The sequence below is a fragment of the Alligator sinensis genome, unplaced genomic scaffold (assembly GCF_000455745.1).
Source record: "Alligator sinensis unplaced genomic scaffold, ASM45574v1 scaffold462_1, whole genome shotgun sequence".
NCBI classification, from domain to species: Eukaryota; Metazoa; Chordata; order Crocodylia; family Alligatoridae; genus Alligator; species Alligator sinensis.
Window position 1 is genome coordinate 33,316 of NW_005842741.1, and position 27,345 is coordinate 60,660.

The 27,345-nt window shown below is 39.1% G+C and overlaps 1 protein-coding gene across 1 annotated transcript in view; it reads left to right on the forward strand.

The window, feature by feature from the left end:
• TBC1D8 (TBC1 domain family member 8) overlaps positions 1-27,345 on the forward strand; it is a 61,175-nt gene that overhangs the window by 17,078 nt on the left and 16,752 nt on the right. Inside the window, exons 2-7 of the mRNA XM_006034450.2 lie at positions 353-589; positions 8,453-8,571; positions 10,044-10,272; positions 15,249-15,489; positions 23,947-24,154; positions 26,203-26,397. Coding sequence (XP_006034512.1) covers positions 535-589; positions 8,453-8,571; positions 10,044-10,272; positions 15,249-15,489; positions 23,947-24,154; positions 26,203-26,397 — 1,047 coding nt within the window. The 5' untranslated portion in view covers positions 353-534. The remainder of the gene's footprint in view (positions 1-352; positions 590-8,452; positions 8,572-10,043; positions 10,273-15,248; positions 15,490-23,946; positions 24,155-26,202; positions 26,398-27,345) is intronic.

Here is a 27,345-nt window from a genome sequence, read left to right on the forward strand (position 1 = left end):
AAAAGCAGTGGAACAAACTACCTGACGGGGTTTGACATCTCTTTCTTGGACTTTTTTAAGAACATGGTAGACAACATCTATCAAGGATTGTCTGGGTATGTGTGCCTGGGCTTAGAGTACAGGGATGGATTAGATAACATCCTGAGGTCCCTACATTTCTATGCTAGCTATATCATAATATTAATAAACCCACAAGAAACGCCAAAAAATAACGTCTTTTTTTTTCTAATTGGTTTGCTCACTCTTCACTCTCTTTGTAGCAAAGTTAGAGTGTTTTGATAGTGATAAATTGGTTTTAGTAAAAGTTGGTTCTCTTGTTATTCAAAGCCATCTTTCTTCTTTGTGTGTTTAGGTCGTTTGGTTGGTGCCCTGGATGCAGTGCTAGATTCTAACGCACGTGTTGCTCCATTTCGAATTTTACTTCAAGTTCCAGGAGCACCTGTTTACTCTGCCATTGCATGTGGTGAGTTATTGAATGGATCAGAAGTTTACTGGGCCATAGCCATTGGTGAGTCACATGCCAACCAAAACAAAATGCCAAAGATAAATTCTGAGCATGCTCAGTATCTGCATGTCCAAGAAGCTGAAGGTAACCAAAAATAGTAACGTTGTGTGTGTGTGTGTGTGTGTGTGTGTGTGTGTGTGTGTGTAAAGACTTGTGGCTGTATATGTTTAACAATCAAAATACCTGTTGGTTACCATTCCAGGAATTATTAATAAAATGGATTGTTTGCATTTGCTAATCGGGAAAAAGAAGAGTTTGATGCTGCCTTGCATTAGGTTTTTTGTTTTTTTTTTGCCTGTTGCAAAATGTAATTATTCAATTTGCACGCAACTTTTCAGGCTGTAATAAATGCACCTTGAAGTCTTTTTGCTCAGTCCTTCATCAATGCATATAAGCAGTAGTGACATGCGGTTTACTAGAAAAATATCTCCCTAACCCTTTTGGCTGCTCATGAATCAATTTTTAAAAATACTAAATATTTTAAAGAGAATTGTAGCATTAGGTAACGTATACAGTGAATGAACTCTGAAGATGTACATTGATGGGTCCTACACTAATCCTTAATGCAGTCTTTCCCATACTTTTGAAAGTGAAGAAAGTTTACTGAAGATAAATCAATTGCAAGTCACAGCAGTCAAATGTTAATGCCTGCTCATCTTCATCAGTGCATTTGTAAATTCTCTGTTACCCCTTCCATCTGCAAAATGCTGTGTCTGTCTTTTGTACATGTTTTCCTTTGCCTTCAGTTGCCTTCAGACAATTAAAATATTGGAGACATTTGATGTAATACTTGTAGAAATCAAAAAGGCAGTTCAGGCCTTTGCTACAAATTCAGGTAGGTATCTCTGCATTGGTTACACTTGCTTCCTGTTTTCAGCTGCTTGAGATTTAAAAAAAAAGCCAATTTATGCTCTCTTTCCTTAAAGGAAGTGCCCTTACTGTTCTGTTGGAAGCCTATATAAGAAATGTACTATGCCAAATAATATGTTTTGAAGACACATAATATTTGAGTGAAGGGTTATGGGTCACGGCTGATATACATTAGTAGCTCTGTGCAAGGAAACTTGCATAGAGTCTCTTCTGATTATTATTATTATTTTTGGCTGTGATTAGGTGCTCGTATTTCCTCATTTTCATAATTGCTGTTCATTTTATTCCCTGCCTTTTTTTACTTGAAAGAGAAAATTATACATTATGGAAGTGAGTATTGCTTCATGAAGAAAGGATTTTTTGCTCTTAAAATAATGCACTTATATTGAAGAGAATGAGTTGAGTTTGATGTTGATGATGCAAACTTAGTGTTGACATCAAAGAAAGCTTTTGTTCCTTGGTCAGTAGGATGTATTCCTTGCTGGAGCTGATCATTATTACTGTCTGCCTTTCAGTCGGTGAAGGCAGCTGAGTGATGTGCCATGCGTATGTGGCCTTTTTTTTCCGTTCACTTGAAGGGGATTGCTAACCGTATAGCTTGTCTCTCTAGAATGGTTGAGTCTCTTTGATATTTCAGAGACTTCTTAAGTTAATTACACAAGTAATTTTAAGTTCTTGATATTTCCCCCATCTCCTTTAAACAGATGTCCAAGGTAGAAAAATTAAATGCTGGTTAGGATTTTTAGAATTTTCTTCTATTGTAGATTAATAGTGCATTAATCTACCCTGTGCGAGCAAGACATTTTTGTGGTTACACGAACAAAAAGCTCTGAATGCCAATAAGAGCCATAGTACTTTAAGCTGCTTCTAAATAATAATTCTTTTATTATGAAATGTCGCCAATAGAGATTGGGGAAGAAGTGGTTTTCCTACTGGAACTGGCAACAGCAGGCAGAAAAACATAAGAACTTGACCCTCTCTTTTGAAGGGTGCTGTGGTTTTGCAAGCTACTTCTTCCCTTGGATCAGTTTGTTTTTAAACCCCCTTCCTCCACAAACTAACACTGGAACTTACGGTTGGGAAGGGGTGGGTGGTGAAGAACTGCTGCCATTCTGCTCCTCAGGTTCCCACAATGCAGGAACTGTACAGAATAGCAGCGTCCCGGTCCCACCTCAAAGCCAGATGGCTTCTCAATTTCGCTTTGTACCGGTGAGGTACTGGAGGGGCTGCCATGAGTTCCCTGTTGAAACTGTGGCAGCATTGTGAGGGACATTGTGGTGATTTAAAGGAACTACAGGCATTTGCTATAGTAAGAAAGGGGATGCAGACAAGCATCTTCTGTATCTTTTAGCAGCCCCCCGGCAGGGTAGATCAGTTTAAATCCAGTTGATATAAATAACTGGTTAAAGCATGATTTAAATCAGTAAGCCAAAAGCCGTAATTAAATCATTGATTTTAATCAACTTTCCCATTTTGTGTGTGTGTGTGTGTGTGTGAGTGTATATATAATTTTTTTTCTGTTATTTAAGGAAAGTGTATTTTTATTGGTTGATATAACAAACCATGTTGATTTACAACTACATACAGTTTTTACAGTAGATTTGGTACATATCTTTCCTTGGTGAGTGTACACACACGCACACATTTAAAAAATATATTATTAAAAAAAATACAATTTTTCTCATTTACCAGATGAATACATCTTTGTTCATATTTGTATCAAGCCTCATTAAGATGGCAACTTGAATTTAATTAAACATATGAAAGCAGCATTTCAGATTTATTAAACAAAACTTTTACATTTTGGATATAAAACATTTTTTTTTTTTTAACTTGGGATATGGTGCACATTTGATGGAATCAGAATTGGAAAGTTAGGGTTGGAAGGGACCTCAGGAGGCCGTCTAGTCCAACCCCCTGCTCAAAGCAGGACCATCCCCAACTATCTCATCCCAGCCAAGATTTGTCTTAAAAGCCTGTAAGGGTGGGGAGTTCACAACCCCTCTGGATAACATTTTTGTGTTTTACTTCCCTCCCAGTGAGAGGCTTTTTCCTAATATTGAACCTAAACTTGCCTTGCTGCAACTTGAGACCATTGCTTCTTGTTCTGTTATCTGCCACCACTAATCAGTCTTGCTCCATCCTCTTGGGAGCCCCTCTCCTGTAGTTGAAGGCTGCTATCATATTCCTCTCAGTCTTCTCTACTCAAGGCTAAATAATTCCAGTTTCCTCTGCTTCTCGTAAGTCATGCAACCCAACCTCTTTCATTGCCCTCCACTGGATTCTCTCCAATTTATCCACATCCTTTCTGTAGTGGGGGTTCAATAGTGGACACAGTACTCCAGATGCAGTCTCACCAGTGGTGAATAGAGGGGAATAATCACTTCCATCGATCTGTTGGCAATGCTTCTACTAATGCAGTCCAGTATGCCGTTAGTCTTCTTTGCAGCAAGGACTTGCTGTTGGCTCATATTCAGCTTATTGTCCGCTGTAATTCCCCAGTCCTTTTCTGCTGGGCTGCTGCTTAGCCAGTTGGTCCCCAGCCTGTAGTGGAGCATGGCATTATTCTGTCCTATGTGAAGGACTTTGTACTTGTCTTTATTGAATCTAATGAGATTTCTTTTGGTCCAATCCTCCAATTTGTTGAGGTGTCTCTCTGAATCCTAGCCCTACCTTCCAGCATATTTACTATTCCACCCAGCTTGGTGTCATCTGCAAACTTGCTGAGGGTGTACTCCATTCAGTCTTCCAGGTTGTTGATGAAAATATTGAACAAAATTGGCCTCAGGGCAAACCGGTGGGGCACTCCACTTGATACCAGCTGCCAACTAGGCATTGAGCCATTGACTACTACCCTCTGAACCCAATGATTCAGTCAGTTTTCTATCTACCTTACAGTCCATTCATCCAACCTGTGCTTCCTTAACTTGCTTGTGAGAATGCTGTGGAAGACTGTATAAAAAGCCGTGCTAAAATCAAGGTATATGATGTCTACTGGTGTTCCTGCATCTGAAAAGCCAATCATCTCAAAGAAGGCAACCAGGTTGGTCAGGCATGACTTGCCCTTGGTGAATCCATGCTGACTGTTTCCAATCACCTACTTCTCCTCCAAGTGCTTAGAAATGGGTTCCTTGAAGACCTGCTCCATGATTCTTCAAGGGACTGAGGTGAGGCTGACTGGTCTGTAGTTCCCTGGATCCTTCTTTTTCCCTTTCTTAAATTTGGGCAGTATGTTTGCCCAATCATCTGGGACCTCTCCCAATTGCCATGAGTTTTCAAAGATGATGGCCAGTGGCTCTGCAATCACATTGCCCAGCTCGCTCAGCACCCTTGGGTGCATCCCTTCCAGCCCTGTGAACTTATACGTGTCCAGCTTTTCTAAGTAGTCCCTAACCTGTTCTTTTACCACTGGGGGCTGCTCACCTCCTCCCCAAACTGTGCTGTCAGGTGCAATAGTCTGAGAGCTGACCTTGCCCGTGAAAACTCATGGAGGTAAAAAAGGCATTGAGTACTTCAGCCTTTTCTGCATCCTCTCTTATAGGTTGCCTCTGCTACTTCGTAAAGGACCCACGCTTCCCCTGATCCTCCTCTTGTTTACAATTAAGCAATTTATTAAACACAATTATTAATTGTTATGGTATTAGAAATATGAACTGTAGTATGTTAATTAAACCAGTTAATTCAGGTCACCAAGGGGAATTTTTTCTAAAATGCCTATGTGAAAGTAATTTAAGCTTAAGTTCCTACTTGCTTAACTCTCTTTAAAATGAGACAGTCTTTTTTTTTTTTTTTTAACCTAGGCTAACAACATTTATCTCCTTTCTTTCTAGTTTTTAAAAGTAAAATTTCATGAAATACTGTGACATATTTTTAAAACTCAACCTGAAAAAAAAAAATGTTTCCCCACCCATGCTTCTATAGAAGAAAATCAGCCTTTAACGCCAAAGTTTTGAGTAGAGGCTCATCGTCTCAACATATTATTTATTTAAATTATTTTAATATAGCAAATGTATACCTTAGCTTATGCTGAATTGCATTACAATTTAATTTTGAAGCTGGTTTACTTTTAAAAAGGAAAACTTAATTATAATTTAAATAAAAACATCTGATTTACATTAAAAAATCGTTGATTTTTACCCACCCTACTCCTTGGAAAGAAGTCACTTTGTGTTTTCCGTATGTTTGCTGGCTAGTTATTGCTAATAATGCTCTGATGGAAGGGATGTAGGCTTAAATAGTAGCTTGTGCCAGTTGCAGACTCCTGCCCAAATAGCTTTGTTCAGCCCCTGCGTTCTCAGACAAGTCATGAATCAAGAATTCTCACAATCGCCACGTCAGAGCCTCAAGCTCAACTACAAGGCACAATACCTGAAATACCTGGAATACTTGTGACTTGGTGTAAAGAAGCAGGGCAGATGAAGGCATCGCCATTGTAACAACAGGGAAGTAAGTGGTTTAGTACATGTTTAGACAATCCTAGAAAAAGGATCATGCCCTGTGCTACTGAGCAAGAACCCTGCCCAGTCCAAGTCAGTCTGACCTAGGGGGAAAAAATCCTTTCTGTCACCAAACTTGGTGTTGGGTGTGACCCTAAGGCTTTCAATAGGTGTGATCCCTGGCAGTAACCACTAATATAGATGCAATAATAGCGAGGGTGTCAAACTCACTTAGCCCCTGCTCCACCTCTTAAGCCAAATCCAGCACATTCAGCAGCCTCTGTGGGACCTGCTTTGCATGTGGTCCCCCCTCTCCCCAGCCTGCCAACCTGGACTGGGACTGGGCTGCATGCAGTATGCATCTCAAACTGGCTAGAGGGTGGGAGAGGGCAGGGATGCCCCATACAGTGCAGATCCAGGTGGGAGAGGACAAGATTTTTGGTATTGGCAACAACTTGAAAATTACCATGAAACACCTTATGGCAGACAATCTTTTACTCCAAACAAACCCACAACAGGGAAGTCAGGCAGCAAGATGCACTCCTCGCCTGTCTTCACTATCACTTTATTTAGTTTATTATTTGTTTCATGTGGGCTACGTCATTATAATATGACAACATTTCTAGTATTTTTAACAATTGATAGCACTTGGGATTTTTTTGTCCTAAATTAGTGTTGAGGTGAGGTGATAATGTTGCCTTGATGGTCCAGGAAATGTGAGAGGCAAGAATTGCTGTGGGTGATATCTTTTATTGTATTTATTGTTAAGGCAGAGCTGGGTCAATGGGTTCTCTGTATATCGTGTTTTGTAGCATGTCCTCTGGGATGTGGATTGTGGTGATGTTGGTGTAGGAGTAATTAATTTAATTTCAGAGAGAATTTGATTGAAGAATGGTAGTTATTGACTTCTATGACAATTTTAAGTGAATCCAGGTGATCAGTCCAGATGATGAAATGTAATTTATGTAAGACAGGTATAGTGCAGGTTTGCTGGTGTAGTTTTAATTCGTTTTTCCATTTTTTAAACACAGAAAAATGTAGACGTTGAGTTACTTTTTTAAATCTGAAAATTGGGGATTCTTTTTTATCGAAGAAAACCAGGATCCCTGATTATAATTTACCTGATACTGACTAACCTCTGCTCTTCAAGACCCTCCTGAACAATCTTATTTTCTTCCTTTATCAGGTTTTTACTGCATCTCTCCAGCCTGTTGGCTACCTGATAATTTCTCTTATATCCTGTTTTTATTTACATAGGGAAAGTTTTACACAGGCTTTTGTTCCATCTGCTGTTTAGCTCGCCTGTGTCTGCTTCTCTTCCAGAGACCTGAGGAAGGGTACTGTGATGCCTGAAAGCTTGCCTATGTCTATCCCAACCGTATTGCAGTTGGTACAATAAAAGATATCACCCACAAGAGGCCTTTTTTTTTTTTTCCTTAAAAGCTGTTGAAATAGCTCTTCTTTCTTGGTGAATCTTTTTTTTTTTTTTTTTGCCTTGATTGATGATATTTATGAAGTCCCATCATAAGACTTTCCTGTTAGGGAAGTTAAAGTTTTGGAAAATTTCCCTGCCAGTTGGCATTCTTTGTGGGAAATCTAGGAGAGGAAGGTGGAAAATACTTAACTAAATTTATCATCTCGGTGTGTAAAGCAATATGTTGCAATTATAACTTTCACGTAACTCTGGGTATGTGATGATGACATTTGTGTTTGAACTTCCTTTTGTTTTGCAGTTTCTTTTTATGCTTTGGCCATCCTTTTTTTAATTTTATTATCCCCTTGTCCCTACAAGTGAGGCACTGGAAATAGTACTTACTGCCTTTTTTTAAACTCTTCTATTCAATGACTGATTAGTCCAAGTTGTCTTGTAATGGGATGGCCAGCTTCTCTTTTAGTAATGTTGTTCTTTGTTTTGCCTCTTTCTTGTACTGGCTTTTTCTGTTCTCATATCTTTGTGACACATGCCTGCTGACATGTAGGACACTGAAGATTTAATGAGCAAGCTTTCAATTACTAAAATTATATTTTTGGAGTTAGAGTAAACACATTACATTTAAATATAGTCCTTAAAGAAATCCTATCAAATTTCAAAGCTTTTCATCTTTAAATTCATTTTACCTGTCCCAAAAATTGCACAACCTCTTCCATGTAAGCTAGTTGCATACACAGCACTCAGACAAACAAGGAACCCCTTTGTTCTCAGAGAAGCTGAATATCACAGAAGCTTTACAGGTGAGATACCAAATTCAAGACACATGGAGAAATGGTTAGCAGGGACTATGGAGAATGACCCTAAATCAGAATTTAATTACTTCTTTAAGAAATATCAAGGCAAAATTTTGCCAAGAAGATTCATTATTGTGTTGTGATTTTTTTCAAAGCAGCATTTGACTTGTAATGAGATCTTAAAAACTAAAAACACTATAATACATATTTAAAGCAGTAACACTTTTGTATTCTCTAACTCCAGCATTCAATGTAACATCTTAGCAGCTGCTTTGCTACTAATAATTTGGACTTCAGAATCTCAATTTCTGTTAATACATTTGTGAATGTGAATGGTGATTTTTTTTTTTTCTTTATTTAGAAATGTTTTCTTTTACAACATGGTTTTTAATCAAGTTTTCTTTTGTCTTTCTAGGTGCCACTCCAGAAGAGATAAATCAACACTGGGAATGGCTAGAGCAAAACTTACTCCACACTTTGCCTGTTTTTGACAATAAAGAAGACATTGTTAGTTTTGTCAAAGGGAAAATCAAGGTAAGAAATATTGTCTTGCTTCTGCCCTTCCCCTCCCCACTACTTCTTGACCTGGTAGAAACGACTCTGGTAATGTATTAATAATTACTGATGCAATGCACCTGTTTATTAATTGTTCTCGTGCACCTTTGATTTTGCCCAACTAGACACTGTGTTTGGTAAAACAAGCTGGCCTAACAACCATGTTCATTTTGGGTAAAATTTGTCTTGAAATGGCCATATTTTTTGTACTCCAGGTTCCCATATCACCACATGTTGTTTGTCTTTTTCATTTGTCATCCAAGACTTGGAAGAGTTGGGAAGTATGTACGTGTAGTCTCAGCCACATGGCTAGATGCCTACTGTCTTGGTGGGGAAAAACACTTCTGCCATCCTGTTTCTCCAGCTTGAAAATAAAAATGGTTGTATAGCTTGTATGGTCTCCTGTGTGTGCCTGGCTCCCTATTTCTGTCAGTTGTTCTGTTCTTCTGTACATAGTTTGTGTTAAAGTGCAGTGAAAGTGAATAAGACTTATTTCTTAAAAATTCAGTGGCCGTGGAACTGAGGAGAGCAATGCATCTAGAGTTTTGCCGGTTTCATTATTAATAATGGGCCCAGAATTTTATTTCTCCAACAACTGTTGCCTCTGCTGCAGACATGTGGCATATGTGATCGTTTACTAAATGCAAAATATTTCATGTTCTATAAAGTACAGTTTGGAACTACTGAAACACTGCAGTTTTCAATGAATTTTTTTCTCTTGTATGTTATAGAGCTGTAAGGAAGTCGTGGCACTTAATTTGTTATAGATGTGCTTCAATCCTTTATTAAAAAAGGTTCAGTTTAAAACTTATTACAAGTTATATAGGTTCACTTCATTGCTTCTAGGTAGGAAAATAATAGTGCCAATTAATCTGAAAATTACTGGTATATCCTGGCATGGCTGTGTGAACTGAATGAAAGCTTGTAGAGCAGTTTTGACTGCAGCAGAATGGTAGAAATGTTATACCATTTTAAGTATGTTTTACAATACATAGTTTATTTCAAAGAGTTGCAGTGATCAACACAAGTTCTGATTGGCTGTAAACTGAAATACTTGAAACATGCTTCAATCATGGGCCAAATGTAAGTCTAGGATTGAATCACAGAGTCAGAAGTAGGGCTGGAAGGGACCGCCATAGGTCATCTAGTCCAACCCCATGCCTGAGGCAGGATCATCCCTTTCCAAACTTTCCTATAAAATCCATAATCTAACCTCTTTGTAAAACTACCACCAACCCTGACATAACACAAGACAACACCCTAACCTGTGGCAGGTAAAGCAGGGGGAATATGTAGGTAAAGAAGGTATGAAAACTGAGTAAAGGCATAACCCGCAAGTCAACATAAATACCTTTGCAAGAGAAACCTGAGATTTAAAAAATGTACTGGTAACTAGTTTGGCTGTGGATGTTCCAGGTTTATCGTAATCATTTATCTTGTGATTGAATCAGGGGCTGATAGCAGAGACAACCAGCAGCAAACTAGCAGAGCTGGAGGAGGAGCCTGAGAAGTTCCGAGAAGCATTAGTGAAATTTGAAGCCAGGTTTAACTTCCCTGAAGCAGAGAAGTTGATTACCTATTATTCATGCTGCTGCTGGAAGGGCAAAGTTCCTCGCCAAGGCTGGCTGTATTTGAGCATCAATCACCTCTGTTTTTATTCTTTCTTCCTGGGAAAAGAATGTAAGTGTGCACATGTAAGAACTGTTGGCCCCAAATAGACTTGTGAAGTTACGTACAACTAGATTTTTTTTTTAAGTTGATATATTTACTACTTATTCTGTTTTACAGCTTTATCATTCTGACCTTTTGTTTGTTTGCTGGTATGAAACAAACTCGATTTGAGTTTAGTTGTCACTTCATTATTCATTTCATGTTCACCTGGAACTTTCTAAGTATGAAAGCTTTCTGTAAGCGTGTGTAAACACAGTTGCTTGAAGTTTTACTTTTTTCCAAATGTGGAGTGGCCTTTGGCGACATTCATGTGATGAATGGCTGGAAAATGATCTGCCCTAAAAACATGTAAAACAGCTCAAATCTCAGGGTAGCCGTAGAAAGCTTCAACATGCTACAGATTTTAACACCTATTTTTAATGCAGAATGTGGGCACTTAGAAACAGCCCTTCCTACGTATATTCATACACAATAATAGCCACTGTTTGTACAACTCCAGTTAGTACACAGGCACGCACACAAAGGAATGTAAGTTGACTATGGAACCCTTTTTCTAGAAGTGTGCTACTTCAGCTGTGGCTTGACAATAAAGTAATAAACCTAAAGTTATGTCTGGTGCTTCATGTGGAGGGGTGAAAGGTGCAAATTGGTATTTTCAAATTAAAAAGGGACAGTATTTGTACAGGAGCCTTTCGGGTTTTGGAATCATAGTTCTAAGCAAGCCTCTCTAAACTTTTCACCTCTATATTTTTCACATGGTTGAGAAATTTGTTTAAGAAAATTATTGATAAGAAACCAGTACAAAAGATATGGTCCTCTGTTTCCATTAAAGTCCCAGGGGAGTGTTCATCTGAGGTCCCTATCATAACTAGCCCAGAAGTTGGAAAGTATAATCGAAATCCACCCATTTGACTACATAGCTTTTCTTTGCAGGCGTGGGGGTTATGCCCTTAAATGGCTTTGTAGCAACTCCTGTAAATCCCACTACCTCTCCAGTACTAATAGCAAAACGCAACTAAGAAATCGTCAGTTACATTCTAATACCTCTGAAGGTTTTTATTGTTTATGGGCCAAGTTGTGACCAGGTGGCCACTTTTAAAAATATTTTATTTACAGTTCTGAAGTTGAACTAGAGAATGCACTAATGTATAAAACAGACTTGTGATATCTAGGAAGAAAAAACACCTAGAGGTTTTTTTATTTCCTGTTTTGAAGTAAATGGAAATTGGAATTCATTGTTAATGCAAAAGTTGTATGTGATTTGGAAGAAATGTAAAGCAGAGATTCTGATCTATTGTTAGCTCAGTCTGTTTACATATCTCGGCTTTCTGTCTGGCGTTGCATGATGGGATCCTTGATAAAAGATTCTCTTTATCCATAGTTTTCCTCAGTTAAGGTTTAATGAGACCTGCTGCAGAAAGAAACAATTTGTATTCTTACAAATCAAAGCAGAAAGAAAAACTCCTTAATATTATGCCAACAACTTTATTTATATCAGGGCTCTTCAGCTGGGGACCCACAGGCCACATGCAGCCCATGAAGGGTCAGTGCAGAGCCCATCCCATCGCCCTCTCACAAAGCTGCTGCTGCTGCGATGGTAGTTGGAGTCTCTGGGGCAAAGCAATGCAGTGGGGGACCTGGTGAAGTCACAGTCTCCATGGCTGCAGCAGCAGGGAGGCTTGGGCAGGGGATTTGTGTTGCTCATACAGGTAGTGGTGGCAGGGAGAGAATTGCCTGCACTGTAGCAATGAAGGGGAAAGTGGAGGGTGGGGGAAGACTCATGTGGCAGTGGTGGTGGCAGGGATCCTCATGCTGCTTGTGTAGCAGCAGGGGCAGGGTTTGCACACAACTACGGGCCCCCGGGCCCCCATAGCATACATCCCGCATAGGCATGGCCCAGGGCCTGTGGCCTGTATGGCTTGTGGCCTCCAGCCACCCTGAAGGTGGACAGCCCTGAGTTATGTAATACTGGAGAGGGGTGAAGGGAAGAGACATAATCAAGTCCTATTGTGTAATAAGAAATAACCCCTAACAGTTACTGTTACTCAGCTAGTAAAAAAACCCTTAAAATACCATTAAAACACTTTATTAAAATGCAGAATTAAAGAATCAAATTTATTTCACACTTGTGATTACTTCTGTTTTGGGCAATGATAATAAACTGCTCATTTACTTTTATAGTTGGTTTCACTGCCTGGTATCCTACAGCTTTTCATTAATTAGTTGGCTGAGTGCTTGGAAATGCAAATGAAAAACCAAGCCATTTTGGTTAACTTAAAAAAAACAGAAACCAAGCTTGACCTCTCTAAGCTTGAGCCTAAACTTCAATGGTAATGCTTGTTTAATGCAGAAATAATAGTTGTACCCATTCTTAATGGTGGCATTTACAAAATAATTTGATCTGCCCTAAAAACAAAATGATCTGCCCTAAAAACATGTAAAACCGCTCAAATCTCAGGGTAGCTGTAGAAAGCTTCAACGTTCTACGGATTTTAACACCTATTCAAAACAATTTGAAATTATTTTTTTCATGTTAATCAATGGTTCAAGCTATACTGAGTAGTTCAGGTTTAGCTACCATAGCTTATATTTGAGAATTTTGCTCAGTTTTTAAAACAAAACAAGGAATTAATTATGCTCGTTTTCATCCAATAGTCACGAAGTAGCCTTGGTTGAGTCTTGTGACTGTATAAAATAATGTCAGTAGATATAAGTTGTTGCCTCATTAAATGTAACTGCTGGGAGAAGAGCAGGCTATGAATTATAAAACCTGAGGAAGTGAATCTTTTATAGATGTTTTAATTTTATTCTGTTGAAATCCATTTAATCCTCTGGACTAAACCATGGGAAGAATGTTACATCTCTCAGTTCTGACCAGAAAACCCTCTTAACTTCTTGTTATGACTTTGGGGAATTTTAGGTGACTGTACAGTACTTTGAGCCTATTTCAACATTAAGTGCCCTTATGGAATTAGGAAGCTGTATCAAAATATTTAGGCATGCCAGCCTTTTGGATTTCTAATTTGTTTAAAGGGATACTGGCAAGTTGCCTTCATAGTTTTTAATTGAGTTTTCATATTTTAAAATTGAAAATACTGCATCATATCACATTGCTGGTTTGGGGCTTTTTACAACAGTATGCTCCCCTTTTGCTTTGGAGTAAAAACCTACCTGGTCCTAAGTTCTCTGTGAATAGTGCTATTTATAGTCCTGTATAGTCAGTCATGGCTTCCTTGACTGTCTTGCCTGTGCAGAACTAATATATTTTGGCCATTAATTTGTGTGTGGTTATATAGTTTTGCTATATTTAAGTAAGAATAGTTAGGATATGGAATCATTCTTGACAAGGTTGTGATTAGAATTACTATAGAAAACCCAGCTGGGGTATTGTTAAATATAATTAGTAATCACGAGCGTGGCTTGTATAACAAAAGAATTCAAGGCAATGTTTTCTGTTCTTGCCTTTTTATGATTTTATTGTCATAAAGGGACTGGCCTAGAATATTGGTGGCATATTCTCCCTATTTTTTGGCAAAGAGATTCCAGGGTAAGCTTCCAGTAGTTGTTAACTCAAGTGGAAATCTAATTTATTTTCAAGTGTTTTTCAGCATGATTGCCTTGTGCCTTTCCTGGAAGAGACAAATACTATTCTTCCATGGTCATCCAGCATACACTGATCCTTTTTTACTTTCTCGTGACTTGCATGGCTTAACAAAATGTTTTGGTATAAAGAACACTTCCATATGTTTTTCCTTGAACCCTTTATGGATTTTGTGATACGCTAGTGATGTTTCTGGGGAAACCCCCCCCCACGCTATGCAATTTACTTAATAGCAAAATAGCAAGGTTTATATGCCTAATTAACTTTTTTCAGAATTACATTTATATTGAGAGTTCATCCCTTTCCATACCTCCATGTGGAAACCATTTATGTATTTGTGCAGCATTTACACTTCAGTTAGACAAATGAGACGCCTACATGAATATTTTATTATATTGCCTATTTCCTGAAGACATGGTCTCTGCAGGAGTTAGAATCATTCTTAAGGCTTAATTTTAATATTGATTTGGTGACCTTTTTTTTTTTTTTTTTTTTTTTTTGAACTTGTGAAAGAGTCTGTGTCTTCAAAAGGTATTCAGGTTGTAGCCATATTGGTCTAGAGGGAAAGGCAATCAGGACTCATAGTAGAGATGATATCTTTTATTAGACCACCAAGATTTTTGCAAAAAAAATTCTTCAATTAAAGATGTCTTTATTTATTTATTTTAAATCTTGGTGGTCTAATAAAGATATCATCTCTACTATGAGTCCTGATTGCTTTTAGTCTGCAGAAGATACTTCTGCTGTACTGTTGATGCACATCAAACTATTGGGTCAATATTTACATGAGAATGTGATAGTAGGAACCTTCTGTAGCATGCATATGAGGTGCTAAATTTCTCTGTTACTCCCACTTCCACATTGGATTGGAAGGTCACTCAGCTTACTTCTGTTTCTACTCAAATAACATCAATTATAGAAGCAAGCTAGCTTGCTGTTTCCCTGAAAATGTCCAGGACAGAAGGCAGTCAGTTTTTCACCTTCCTCAAAGTCTTGCTTCCAGCAGGGTAGATGAACCAAGGATCTTTTTTGCTTAGTTCTTATATTAGCTGTTTCTGCAGAGGGGAAGTAAAAAGAGGGCTACAGAGTCTCCTTTTTACAGAAGCTTTGAGCAGAGCTTATGATGCTTATTTTGTGGAGATAAGATTCATCGGTCTGTCACCTTTCATGAATGATAAAAAAAGTTTTAGGGGAGAGGGAAGTTTTGTGTTTGGTATATGAGAGAATAAGCAGTAGGTACATATTAGGCACTTTATTTATATGGATGGGTCAGACCTTTTAACTTGTTAACATTTTCTGTTCTGACTGTTAATGCTTGTATCTGAAATCAGGAAGAAGTTTAAACTCTGTTCCTCAGAGGTTTTTGTTCTTTCTTAAACGGCAGTAAAACTTATAATTCCCTGGGTTGATGTCCAGAAGCTGGAAAGAACCTCCAATGTCATCATGACTGATATCATTCGTATCACCACTCCAAGCAAAGAACGTGACTTCTCTCTGTTTCTTAATATTGATGAGGCATTCAGGATAATGGAGCAGCTGGCAGATGTAACGCTCCGAAGACTACTTGATAATGAAATCTTTGAACTGGATCCAGGCCTCCAGGATCCTACTCAAATTACAAAGAGGTAAAAAATAAAATTGTTTCTGCTTCTGCTAGTAGAATTATAGTAGTGGACTTTGCATTTTGTAGTACTGCTTTTGCTTCATAAGCTTGGTAAAATTTAAATGAAGTTATTTTGAGAAAACACAACTAATCATAATCTATGGGAGTTGATAAAATAGACATTTCAACTTGCATGCACCCTATTGGGAATGGTGTGTGCAGGTCACACAGCTAATGTTTGTACTTTCCTGAAGCACATGCTGTTTATTTCCTTTTAAAAGTACCGTTCATTGTTTAAAGGTAAATTCCAATAAGAGACAATTTCACTTTCCTTCAGTGGAAGCAGTCTTTTGTGTTATTCTTAGTTCTGTGTGTAGTTTCCAAGTGCTGATGAGTCGAGAGAACTATTGCTCGTAATCATATTGTCTTGCACTTCTGACACGTGGAAAGTCCCCATGCTATAGTCGCTATTACTGAATTAAGGGAGGAGTTCTGGGATCAAAACAGACCCTGATGGGAGAGTAGCAGAGTGTTGTCAGTACTGCACAGTAGCTTCTATTTCAGACAACCTTCAAATGCATAAACTGTATGTGAGAGGCAAGGATTTTTGTGGGTAATATTTTATTGCACATTGATTCCTTCCTCACTACTGAAATGCAGTTGAATCTATGTTGGGGGGGGGGATCAATATCATTCTGTCCCAGTAATGCTACACAAGACGCTTTGATTTTCTGGTGTTTTTTGAGGAGGAAGTGAAACTGCAGAAGGAATTTTAGGTGGGCAGCATGTAATGGCTAAATATGGGATTTGCCTAGGGCACCAGTGTTGACACTGGTGTAACATGCTTTGTGGATGAGTGGAATGTGAATGCAGCTTTTCCACTGTTTCTCAATCTCGACAGCTCCTTTTGCCTCCCTCGAGACGGTGTAAAGACAGCTATGCAGGCCTGCAGCTACTTTGTGGGTCATTCCAGGGTCAGATCTAAAGACTATATATAAATGCAATTCTTTTGATCTGGCAGCAAAACTATATGCCCTCTTGCATTCCTCATGCCACTCAAGTGAATAATTTGTGCATGGCTTCAGGTTGAGAGGAGGAGGTTTTGCTGACAATAATACAGGTGCACAGTAACTGCTTTCCTTTATTAATCAGTCTCGGAGGGTGTTTCTGCAATTTTACTGAATAAACGTTCTTCATTCCAAAACCCAGGAAATGTGCTATATAAACTCCATTAGTAATTGGTGTTCTTGTACCCACTATTCCTTGGCATTTATTTCAACTCGCTGAGTGAAATCCTGGTCCAATATATCACTAAAATAGATTTTCTGCAGTCTGTAAGCTGATACAAGCAATACGCTGCAACACTTAGAACTTTTTTTTTAGTGATGCCAGAGCTTTTTTTTAAAACAAGAACATGAGGAAGAGTGTTAAAAAGTGCTTAAACAGATATTTTTTGTGGTTGTAGGCCTAAAAGATTTTTTTTTCCCCTTGGTAATTTAATGTATGTGCTCTGACTAAGGAATCAGTTATTTCTGTCAACCCCTCTCCCCTTCTTTGTTTTCTTCTTCAACCACTATGTCTTTCCAACAACTCTTCGGACTGAAAGAGTTTTGAAATAAACTGCGCAGGGGTTATATGACAAATTTGCACAAGGGGCATTTTTTCTTTTGAGAAGCACATAAATGTATCTCTTAATTCTGCCTTTTTCCCTTCCCCAAAGATTCTTTGCTTTAAAAATATTAATTGAAACAGGCTGCAGGGGGAAAAACACCTAGATGTAAATATAAATTTAATACAGTATGTGAATCTTCTGAAATATTGTCATGGGTGGGCTTTCAGAAGAATCGATCTGAAATTGTCCTTGAGGCACTTTTGAGAAGCAATGTGTGTACTAATGAATCAACAACAGAAGCACAAATAATCCCACACCTTTATGGAGGTGTGTTTTCCCCCTCTCCCCTTACCTACCGGTTTTTGAAACAGAAAGCAAAATTAAAATACATTTGTAGGAGAGTTCCTTACGCTGACATTCTCATTCTGTAATCATGCTGATGCATTGCAACTTGAGATCCTGACCAGACAGGAAAATATTGCAAATTTTGAAATCCCATTTCCTGCACATTTAAACTACACAGTGACTGAGTAGGTTGCAGTTTTGTGCCCTTTGTAACAGTTCGGTAACATCTTCGCAGTATGATTCAGCAAGACTGAACAGTGGATAAATGTGCTAATGCTAATGTGATATTTAGGTTGAAACTTATTTTTTGAATTGTTGTAACAGTTCAGGAAATACCAGTTTTCACTTGATTTTTTTTCCCCTCTCCTTTGTTCTGTCCTTGAAATTCATATGCCTGTTTTGGAAGAAAATAGTAGACCATATATCTTAGGTATCAGGCATATATTGTAAAAAAACAAACAAACCCAAGAAAACAACTGCCACCTCAAATTAGACTTTCCTTTTTAACACTTGTTTTGTTGGATGTGATGTTACAAGCTATGTTGTTTTGTGTTCATTCCCTTTTTCTTACCAAAAAAAGGTATACTGGTACATATTTTTCTGAAAGGAGGGAGCATTTGTGTAGAAGATCTTAATAGCCCGTCTTTTGTGCTCTGAAAACAGAAACTTTTTAATTATAGCTGGTGTTCAAGAGCTTCCTGTTGTCATCACACTGAGAAAAAGTCCAGCTCTCTACCTTTTTACTTCTGTAGTAGTTCTGCAATTTTTGGCAGACCAAGTGGTTGCAGAAGTAGGCCTAGAATATATGACCCAAGTAATATTATGGCTAAGTGTCAAACTACATTTTCATTTTGATTTATGAAAGGATAACATATATATCAGTGGGTCACAGAGGGATTAGTAGCTATTTAATTGCTCTGGAAAGCAAAGTGAAGCTGTGGCACTTGATAACCGCAGATACTGAAGTGTCATGAGTTGCATTGGCACCTAGGACACCTCTTTTAAGAGAGAGAGAGAGAGAGAGAAAACAAATTCTAGTTACTACTTTTTTTAGCTTTCTATTTCTGTTTCTTTCATGATGCATCTAGCACAAGTCTTAATTGGAGAAATAGCCTGAGCAGAAATGGTATTGAGTGCTCACAGGACATTATGGTGCACTGGGAGAAGATGTTTCTAAGGGCCATAACTGCCTTGAAGTCTTTCTTAAGGTGTAAATTATGAGTTGCCAATCCAGAGTACTTGAAGCAAAATGTTTTGTGATAGTAACAATTCTTTAACACTTTTTTAACACTGCAAGCTGAACGGAAACTGTTTGAATTAGTTTACACCACAAATGTGGTAGTGTTGGGGTGACTTAGTCATGACGGTCCAGGAAATATGCTCTGCATTTCAAAACCGTGTCTAAAACTATCCCAAACTGGTCCAGTGAAAGATAACACACACCTAAAAATCCATGTCACGTATCACTTGAGTCCATATCATTTCTTCAGAAAGGAAAACAACAATCATTCAGTTGTATTTTCCAATTTATACCCATAAAATCCATGTGGTCAGAAGGACTTGATGTTCCTGTATTGCATGAAACACTAATAGCTAGATATAATATAGTACTGTGTTTCATTCTTTTAAGAGATCTCTTAAGGTTTCAGCACTTGACTTGGGGGAGGCAAGAGGGAAAGGTGGGGATATCTTGTTCAGGGAAAAATCCCGCATAACTTTTCGATATCTACGCACAGAACACTGGCTCTATTCGTATCTGTAGCTGCATTCGTGCTTTGTGAATAGCCCGTGATTCAACAAATCTGAGATTTAGCCAAGATGACTTTTATTTTGGGGTATAAAATAAAGGAAACATATATTTGGCAGCGATGACTCAATCTGAAGTATTCAGATACTATTAGCCATTATTTTGTCTCTCGTATGTGCATTGTTTAAATAAAACCCTTTTAGAAGGTAGATTTTAAGGTGCATAGTAGGAGCTATTACATTTCAGCCTTGGTAGTTGACTTGCTATGCTCAAATCGAAGAGGATCCTGGACTCCAGTAATGTGCAAGTGCTTTTGTGAGAAAAGGTAGCATTTGATAAAAGTGGGAACACTGGGCAGAACTGGGATGGCTTGCATGAGGTCAGAAGACTCAGCAGGCTAGCCCATGACATTAGAAAGCCACCGGGGAAGTGGAGGATCTTCAGTGCACACTTGAACATTTCAGTTTGGGTCCCCTTCCAGTCTGAATCATTTTAACCTCTTACCAGTGGTAATGGGATCATTACTGAGCAACTTTGAGATAGCTAATGCTGTGGACTCACTTCTGTTTGTACCATATAGCAGGTTACTGTCCCATTTCAGGAGCTGACTTTGTATTACACCTTATCTTAAAGTACCGTGCACATCTTACATGTTGCAGTTTAATGTGGATACCCTTATGAAGGGATGGCTTGTTGTGTGGTAGTTGTATAGAATTCATCCACCTGAAAAGAAATGCTGTCCGTTAGTGCAGCTTCTGACTCTTTGCAGCTGGGCCCAAATTCTTGAATACTGACAGTCTTTCATTCTTGTGTTTCCACTCTTTCTGATCATTTCCTGGATTCCACATTCTCCAAAGCTGGCTTCTGTCTCGGCACTTTTCTTTACAGCAGTAGTGGATAAGGTGTGGTCTCCTTTGGCACCACTCTCTGATCCTGTTTTCTGAGTCATTCGGGATAGGCAGTTGCAATCATGTTAAAATTGGCCTCCTTCCCCAGTTCTGGGCGGCTAATGTGTACCAACTTTCTCCATTAATGGATTTTTTTTTGGTGTTGCACTGCTTGTTGTCATGCCATGAGGAAAGCCATTTGTCTAAATTGGCTTTAAAGTGGAAAGAACTTCTAAGCTGAGAGAGGGGCATGGATACGGAGCTAGGGGACTATGACAAAAGATTTCAAAATGCTTTAGGACCTTTTTTGGTTGAGATGCCTAGCATCTCTCTGTGGTCATGTCTCTTTACTTAAATTACTGCCCTTCCTCTACAGTAACAAAACTCTAGCCAGACATCCAGTAGCTTAGAAGGATCCAAACATATATTTTCTTATCTCAGTGAAACTGATTGCAGTGAGAATGATCAATATTTGCCTGGTACCAGGCTCAGCAGTAGGATTTTTTTTGTTGTTAATTTGTGCAACTTCTATGACACTTCAGATGCACTAGATTTATTTTCCTTTCTTGATTGGGCATGCCATGTGTGCACATGTGCTCATTAACTTTAGTATAAGTTTTCAACTGAACTTCAGCTATGTACATAATAGAGGATTTCCATGCTTAACTTCAGTTTTGTACAGCACTGCGCCAGGAATCAGGACAGATCTGGGGTCAATTTTTAGCTTTACTGTAAATCTCCTTTGCAATCTAGAGACAATAACACCTTTTCATGTCTTCTCCATCTGTAAAATGGGAATAACTGAGCATCCTTTCTCCTACAAACATCTTTCCTTGACTAGAAAGAGGGAGAAAATGCACACAAAATAACATTCAGAAGCTCCAGCTGGGTTAGAGAGATGACTATACCCAACTACTACTGAAAGTGTGCTTATTTTCTTGTTTTGACTTTGTTCATTAGGTGTTTACCACAACTGAGCCATATTCAGGCTAGTGGCCACAGTTTTCCTCCATCATTAATTTAGCAGGGAGGGCAAATTGGGGGAAAGCAGTGTTTTGATACCCAATGACAAACATAGACTGAAAGTCTTAGGCTGGTTTTCTCTTGGGTCCCACTTGTAACCCCACTGTCCCCCTCCCCATGCTGATCGCTTCCTTTCTACCTTGCTTCTCCCTACACTTCTCTAACATACCCTCCTATGGTTTTTTTTTCCAACTGCTTGGGTCCAGCACCACTCCTATACGGATCAACTATTCCCTTCAGTGTGACTATTACTCTGACTGCCCTTATACTCTTACTGTTATAACCCCAAACCTACTATCCCAGCTCTAGCTTCCTCTGGCACTGGTGTGAATGGAGGACATAAGGAAGTAGCAGGGCTCTGAGGGGTTCATATGCTGATCTGAGGCATACGTAGAGTGGCACTGGACAGTAGAGTCCTTGTCCCGGATCTGGGGTGTAGAGTCCTTGTCCTTGTCCCAGATCTGGGATTGATGTGTGGGGAGGAGGTTCCATGCAGCTATTTGCAGAATAAGGGGCTTAGAGAAGGGTGAAATAGCCCCGACTTCAACTGCATGCGAACACTGGAAACTCTCTTGTTTCACCGGAGCCAAGTTTCGTTGTATGTGTACGTATTGTTCTTTTTAGAGATGTTGTTTTGGACATGTACCAGCTGGAATTACCCTGGAGGGAGCAGGAAACTGAGGCAAAGGAACCCCTTGCCCAAAGGACCATAAATCTGGGCCACTGACCTGACCCTGCATCCTGAGGAGGTGCAAAGACTTCCAAAACACTTGGAGTCAATGTGTAGACTTTTGGAGCACTTTTTACTAGCAAGCAACCTTCTACCATAACTATAGCAAAGCTGCCATTCCACTATATACAATCCTTATTTTTAATCTCCAGGTTTGGAAGATGCAGAACTGATAGCGTCAGTGGGTCACTTACCTTCTCGGCATAGGAACTAGGAGAAAACATGGCCTTACACAGACCTGGCTGCCGAGGCTATCGCTAGCATTCATCTGTGCTGTGCCGAAATGGAAAATATTTTTGTGCTGAGCTAACTGAGAGGCATATCCTGATCCAGCCTCGTCACAATAGCAGATCACTGCATGCACTTATCAGAGTTTCTTTGCCTGTGGAAATTTTGATCTCAAACTAACCTTTGTCTTCCTCTATAAAAAAAAAAAAAAAAAAATGTTCCCCTGTTTTTTTTTTTTTTTTTAATCAATCGGAGCCTTTTTGGATTACCTGGATAACTGTTTGGATAACCGTTTTCCTTGGATAACCTGAGGAATGAAGATAATAGATCAAAAATGCTGGTCAAGTGTATTCTGTCTTTTCTGTGTTAGCTAGAGAGCCTCCCTTCCCCTTTTCTCCCAGTTTTATTCTCAGGTTCCTCTCTCCTCATATCACACAGCTTCACTTTTTCACAGGCAAGCCTTAAATAGCTGCATGAAACCTCTTCCCCACACATCAATCCGAGATCTGGGACAAATACTCTACATCTTTACTTTCCTGCCTTAGATCAGCAAATGAAAGGGACTTGCCTCATTTATTGCGAGACAGCACGCTGTGTCGCCTTTTTACACCTAAATAACCTGGTCAGAAGGGTCTTTTTTGCTTTGCTGCTTCTTGCTTTGCCAGTGCACAGTAGTGGGAGCCACTCCCTCCATGCAGCCCACGTTTTGCATTCTTTCTGTCTTCCCTGTTGCCCTAAGGTGAGCTGTGCCAGGAAAACCCACCTTGTAAAGAGGATCATAGAACTTAACCTCCAACAGCTTAATACTAATAAATAAGCATGAATTTTGTCTGTTCTTTTGGAAACCTTCAGTTTTGGGGCTTTGCCTCACTGGAGCTATCATATGCGGTGTAATAACCAGGACCCTGTAGATAAGGACATATGTTGTATGGTTATAGGAGCTGCTGTGGAATGGTTCATTTGAAAATCTTCTGCGTAACTAAGGTTCAGAAACTTACTGTTCATATTTTTAAAAAGTATTTTTGACTTTGTTTGTGTATACATGCTCTCCAGTTGTGGGAGGAAGGTGGGGATGGGGAGAGGGGAGCCTTTCAAACCCTAGCTGAACGGCAACCCACATCTGCAAGTGGTGTTCACATTCTCTGACTCATCTCAATGGCTGTTAACTCTGAAGCTTACTGATGACACTTTCAGTGTCATTTTTAGATAACTGTTTTGCTGCTGTTCTCTGTAGCAGAAGTATCAGGCTAATGTGCGCATCAATCCTTTTTGGATCCAGGTGCAGGTATCTAGACTTGGCAGTGGAAAGCTGCTTATATTGCTGGGGAATTCAGGACCCCCAAATTGTCAAAATAAAAAATCCTCATCAACTTCCTGCTTTCCTGAGAAGGGGAAGAGAAAAGGATGGTTACTAAAACTAAAAGCCTCCTTGGTTGTCTTCTGGGACTGCCAAACAATTGCTGAACCCAACAGTAGCAGGAACCACTGCTACAAAGCCTCTGCCCCCTTCTCCCCTGCACCAAGGTTATAGATCTCCAGTTTAACTCCTAGCCTGCCATAGGTTTTGGCAGTGAAGAGACAACATACATTTATTTGTATTCTCTCCCTTTTTAGGTAGGAACCTTGCTTTTTCCTTTAATGATCAAGTGCTTAAGTGCTGATAAGTTATTCTGTGCTTAGACATTCATAATCCCTACAGCCATGTGTATTAAAGGATGTGGGTAGCAACAAAGCTTGCTGCATGCGGCACCCTGATTCCACATTATATATTCTTGGTGATTTTTTTTTTTTTTTTTTGTAGATAATTGCATCTGGACTCAAAGCTTTGATGTTTGGATTCAAGCTTTTTTTAAATTTTAATTTCCTGTTATGTCTCTCCTGCTCCTAACTCCTGCTTCTATTAAAAGGGATCTGGAAGCCAGAGCACAGAATGAGTTTTTCCGGGCCTTCTTCAGGCTGCCAAGGAAGGAGATGGTACATGAAGTTTTGGACTGTTCTCTGTGGACTCCATTTAGTCGCTGTCACACAGCAGGAAGGATGTATGCTTCAGACAGCTATATCTGCTTCACCAGCAAAGAAAGTGGCTGCTGTGATGTTCTTATCCCACTTGGAGAGGTAGAATTTGATTTTCTTTTTCCATTTTATATCTTGTGTGTGGTTTTCTGCTGATCCAGACCTCTACTGTCAATTAAATGATTGCCTTGCAAAAAACTTGTGTGTGTGTGTGTAAGGCATGCATACGTGAGAGGAGGAGGGTTACAAGGCTTGTTCTGGGCCTAGAAGAGGAATTCCTGAAAGTGGAATTCAATAAGGCAACACACTAATCAAAATGTAGGCTAGCCAGCTAATATAGCATGACACAATAACGAGGAATCTTGCAAAACAAGATGATCTGCTTGAGAAATGGTGTTGCCCCATCTTTTTTTATATGGATAAAAGCTCTTTCTTAGTCCTCCCAGCCCCTTTATTAGGTAAAGGGGATGTTCCCAGCTGGAAGCATGAGTATTAAGAGTTTCAATATTGGGAATTTTGTAATTTGTTAAAAGTCTGCAGAGATTGGGGTTTGGTGTTGCTGGATGCCAGACAGAGATATGGATGACAGTGACATGGTTCCCTCTGTTATTGACTCTGACTCTATGTATAAATGAATATAGGCACACACTATGCATAATCTTCCCCCACCAAGCCTATGATCCTTCCACAAAGTCATAGAACACCAGGAGCTGGGGTCTCCGGAGAACAGATCTGCATAGGTTGCAAGGGTGTATTCATGGGGAGGAGATAAAGGGGGCAACAGATGCATGTCTGTTTGACAGTGGGGGCATTGAGTGTTGCCCCACCTGACAGAATGATACAGAAGAGACTTGGGATGGAGTTTCCAGTCTCTGCCTTATTTTAGGCTATCCAGTGCCTATGGTATAGGATTCATGCTACAGATCCTGTTTAGAAACTACCCTTGTTTTAAAAAAATCTAGTTCACCAGTCACCCATATTTTATAACATACTAACAGGATATTCAAGTCCTTTCAGTGACTTGTATTTTTTTTACCTACAGATTTTTGTAACCAAAATTGGTGTTTGTCTGATGGAACTGTATTCTGTTTTCATCAGAATCCCTGGCTGGCACTTTCCACTCACCACAAATGGTCTAGCTTTCAGTTAATAAGAGGATGTCAGGATTTCTGATTAGTCTGTCTCCGTTTTAATAGCAAATTACACTGCTAGTTACCTATTTTTTAATGTACTAGAGTGGCATATGACTTGGGTTTGTTTTGGGGTTTTTTTTATATATATTTCAACTCCTTTGTACTAATTCAGAAACTTTACTGAATCCAGCTAACTAATTTGTAATAAATTCTTTCTTATTGTTCTTCTACAAACTCTTAGGTTGCCTATTTTTTGAGCTTTTTTTGATCAGTGTGTGTTCAGTTGTGATTGCTTAATAGATCTGACTTTGGGGCTCAAACAACAATAGCACAACACCCAAATGATATCCTGAGTCTAATGACTTCTCTTCCGGTGACAGTCTTTGAAAGTGTACATGAAATGTAGATGCTATATGGTATGTAATTGAGGGTGAAAGCTTTTAATTTTGCTGAGTGTCCAACAGTTCTGTTTAATGGTGTAATTCTGTGCCACTGGGCTAAAATTCCTCATTTTTTAAGAATTTGCTTGTGCTGATCCCATTCTAGTTCTCATTTTAATTTTTTTGTATTCAATATTGCCTCCAAAAAAAAGTTGATGGGGAAGGTTTGCAAAAGAACTTTCTGATTTTGGATAATTTTGTTTTGTGGGAGGGGTAAGGAGTGTCTAGTCCAAGACACTTAAATAGGATTGAAGTTAAGCGGGCAGATACCCAGGAGTTTTGTTAATTTGGATCCCTTTAAGTTTTTTTCAAGTGAGCTTTCAAAATCATTAGTGGTAGTAGCTGAGATTTTCTGGAGACCTTAGACTGAAGCAGGGAGGTGAAATAATTATTGATCTCTCTAATTTTATTTCAGAATTCTGCTTTGTAAGACATGTCTCGTCAAGAAAAGGCAGTCTTGAGTAGTGGTAGCAATATGTGCCATTTTGTACATTTCAACATGCAAACAAGTGTATCAAGACATTGCTGTGAATGTGGGGATGATGGTAATGCATTTTGCATTATGTTTCTGGAACAGGTGGTCAGCATCGAGAAGATGGAAGATACCAGCCTCCTCCCTCATCCAATCATTATTAGTATAAGGAGCAAAATGGCCTTTCAGTTCATTGAACTGAAGGACAGGGACAGCTTGGTGGAGAACCTGCTTCAGAGACTAAAGCAAGTCAATGCTGGCAACCCAGTATACTACAACAGCCTGAAAAATAAGGACACGGTACTAAGCTTTTGTATCGCACACTGCTCGTTGGTGATATTTGGCTATTTGTCTGTCATCCTGTATCCTTCCATTCAAAATTTTAACTGGAGCAGAAAATTGGTCAGAAGCTTGTTGTTAGTGCCATTTACTAGTAATTTGTGTTTTAAAGTAACTATTTCTTTGTATCATGTGGCTATTCCTTTGTGCTAAGTCAGATATGGTAGGGACTGAATACATATAACTATAATAAATTCTTTCTTATTGTTCTTCTACAAGCTGTCAGGATGCCTATGCTTTGAGCATTTTACAGATGAGCAAGCATGTCCTGAAAACATAGCTGTTTATAGTTCAAAATGTTTTCTTGGGACAATCCACAAGAGGATCTGAGATGCTAGGAGTTACCTAAAAGAAGGTGGAGGGAGCAGGGCATTCTTGGTATTCTTAGGAATGATGGGAGATTTCAGTATGCTCCTTTTTGAAGGGCATACTGACTGGGGGTGTAGCTAAAAGTATTAGAAGCTGAGAAACCCCATCCTTCAGATAACCTTGCCCAAAGTTTATTGCCCTGGGAAAAGTCTAGTGGTGGTGAATTCCAACTCCTGCATTTTCAGAAAACAACATTCTGTTGTGTTTCTCTGCTCTCATGCCTCTAGGAAGCATCTCCCACATGTTTTCTCCTTTTCTTAGTAGCAAGAGGTGTGGAAATATTGCCATTGTCCTGCCTGTTAGGAGATCCCAGGCTTCTCCAACTCTGCTCTCTGTTTTTTCTCCCTTACCCATTCCTCTATGTGACACTGTCTACAGCCTGCCTATTTCCTAGTGTGCCCCTTATCCTTGAAAAATCAACCTGCCTCTCAGATTTAATTTTTTTTCTCTTCCTTCACCCTACAATTAGCTAAATAACTATTTCCTCTACTCTGGAAACTTGCTAGTTATTTGGTCAACAGTTGGCCTGTCCCCAGCTAA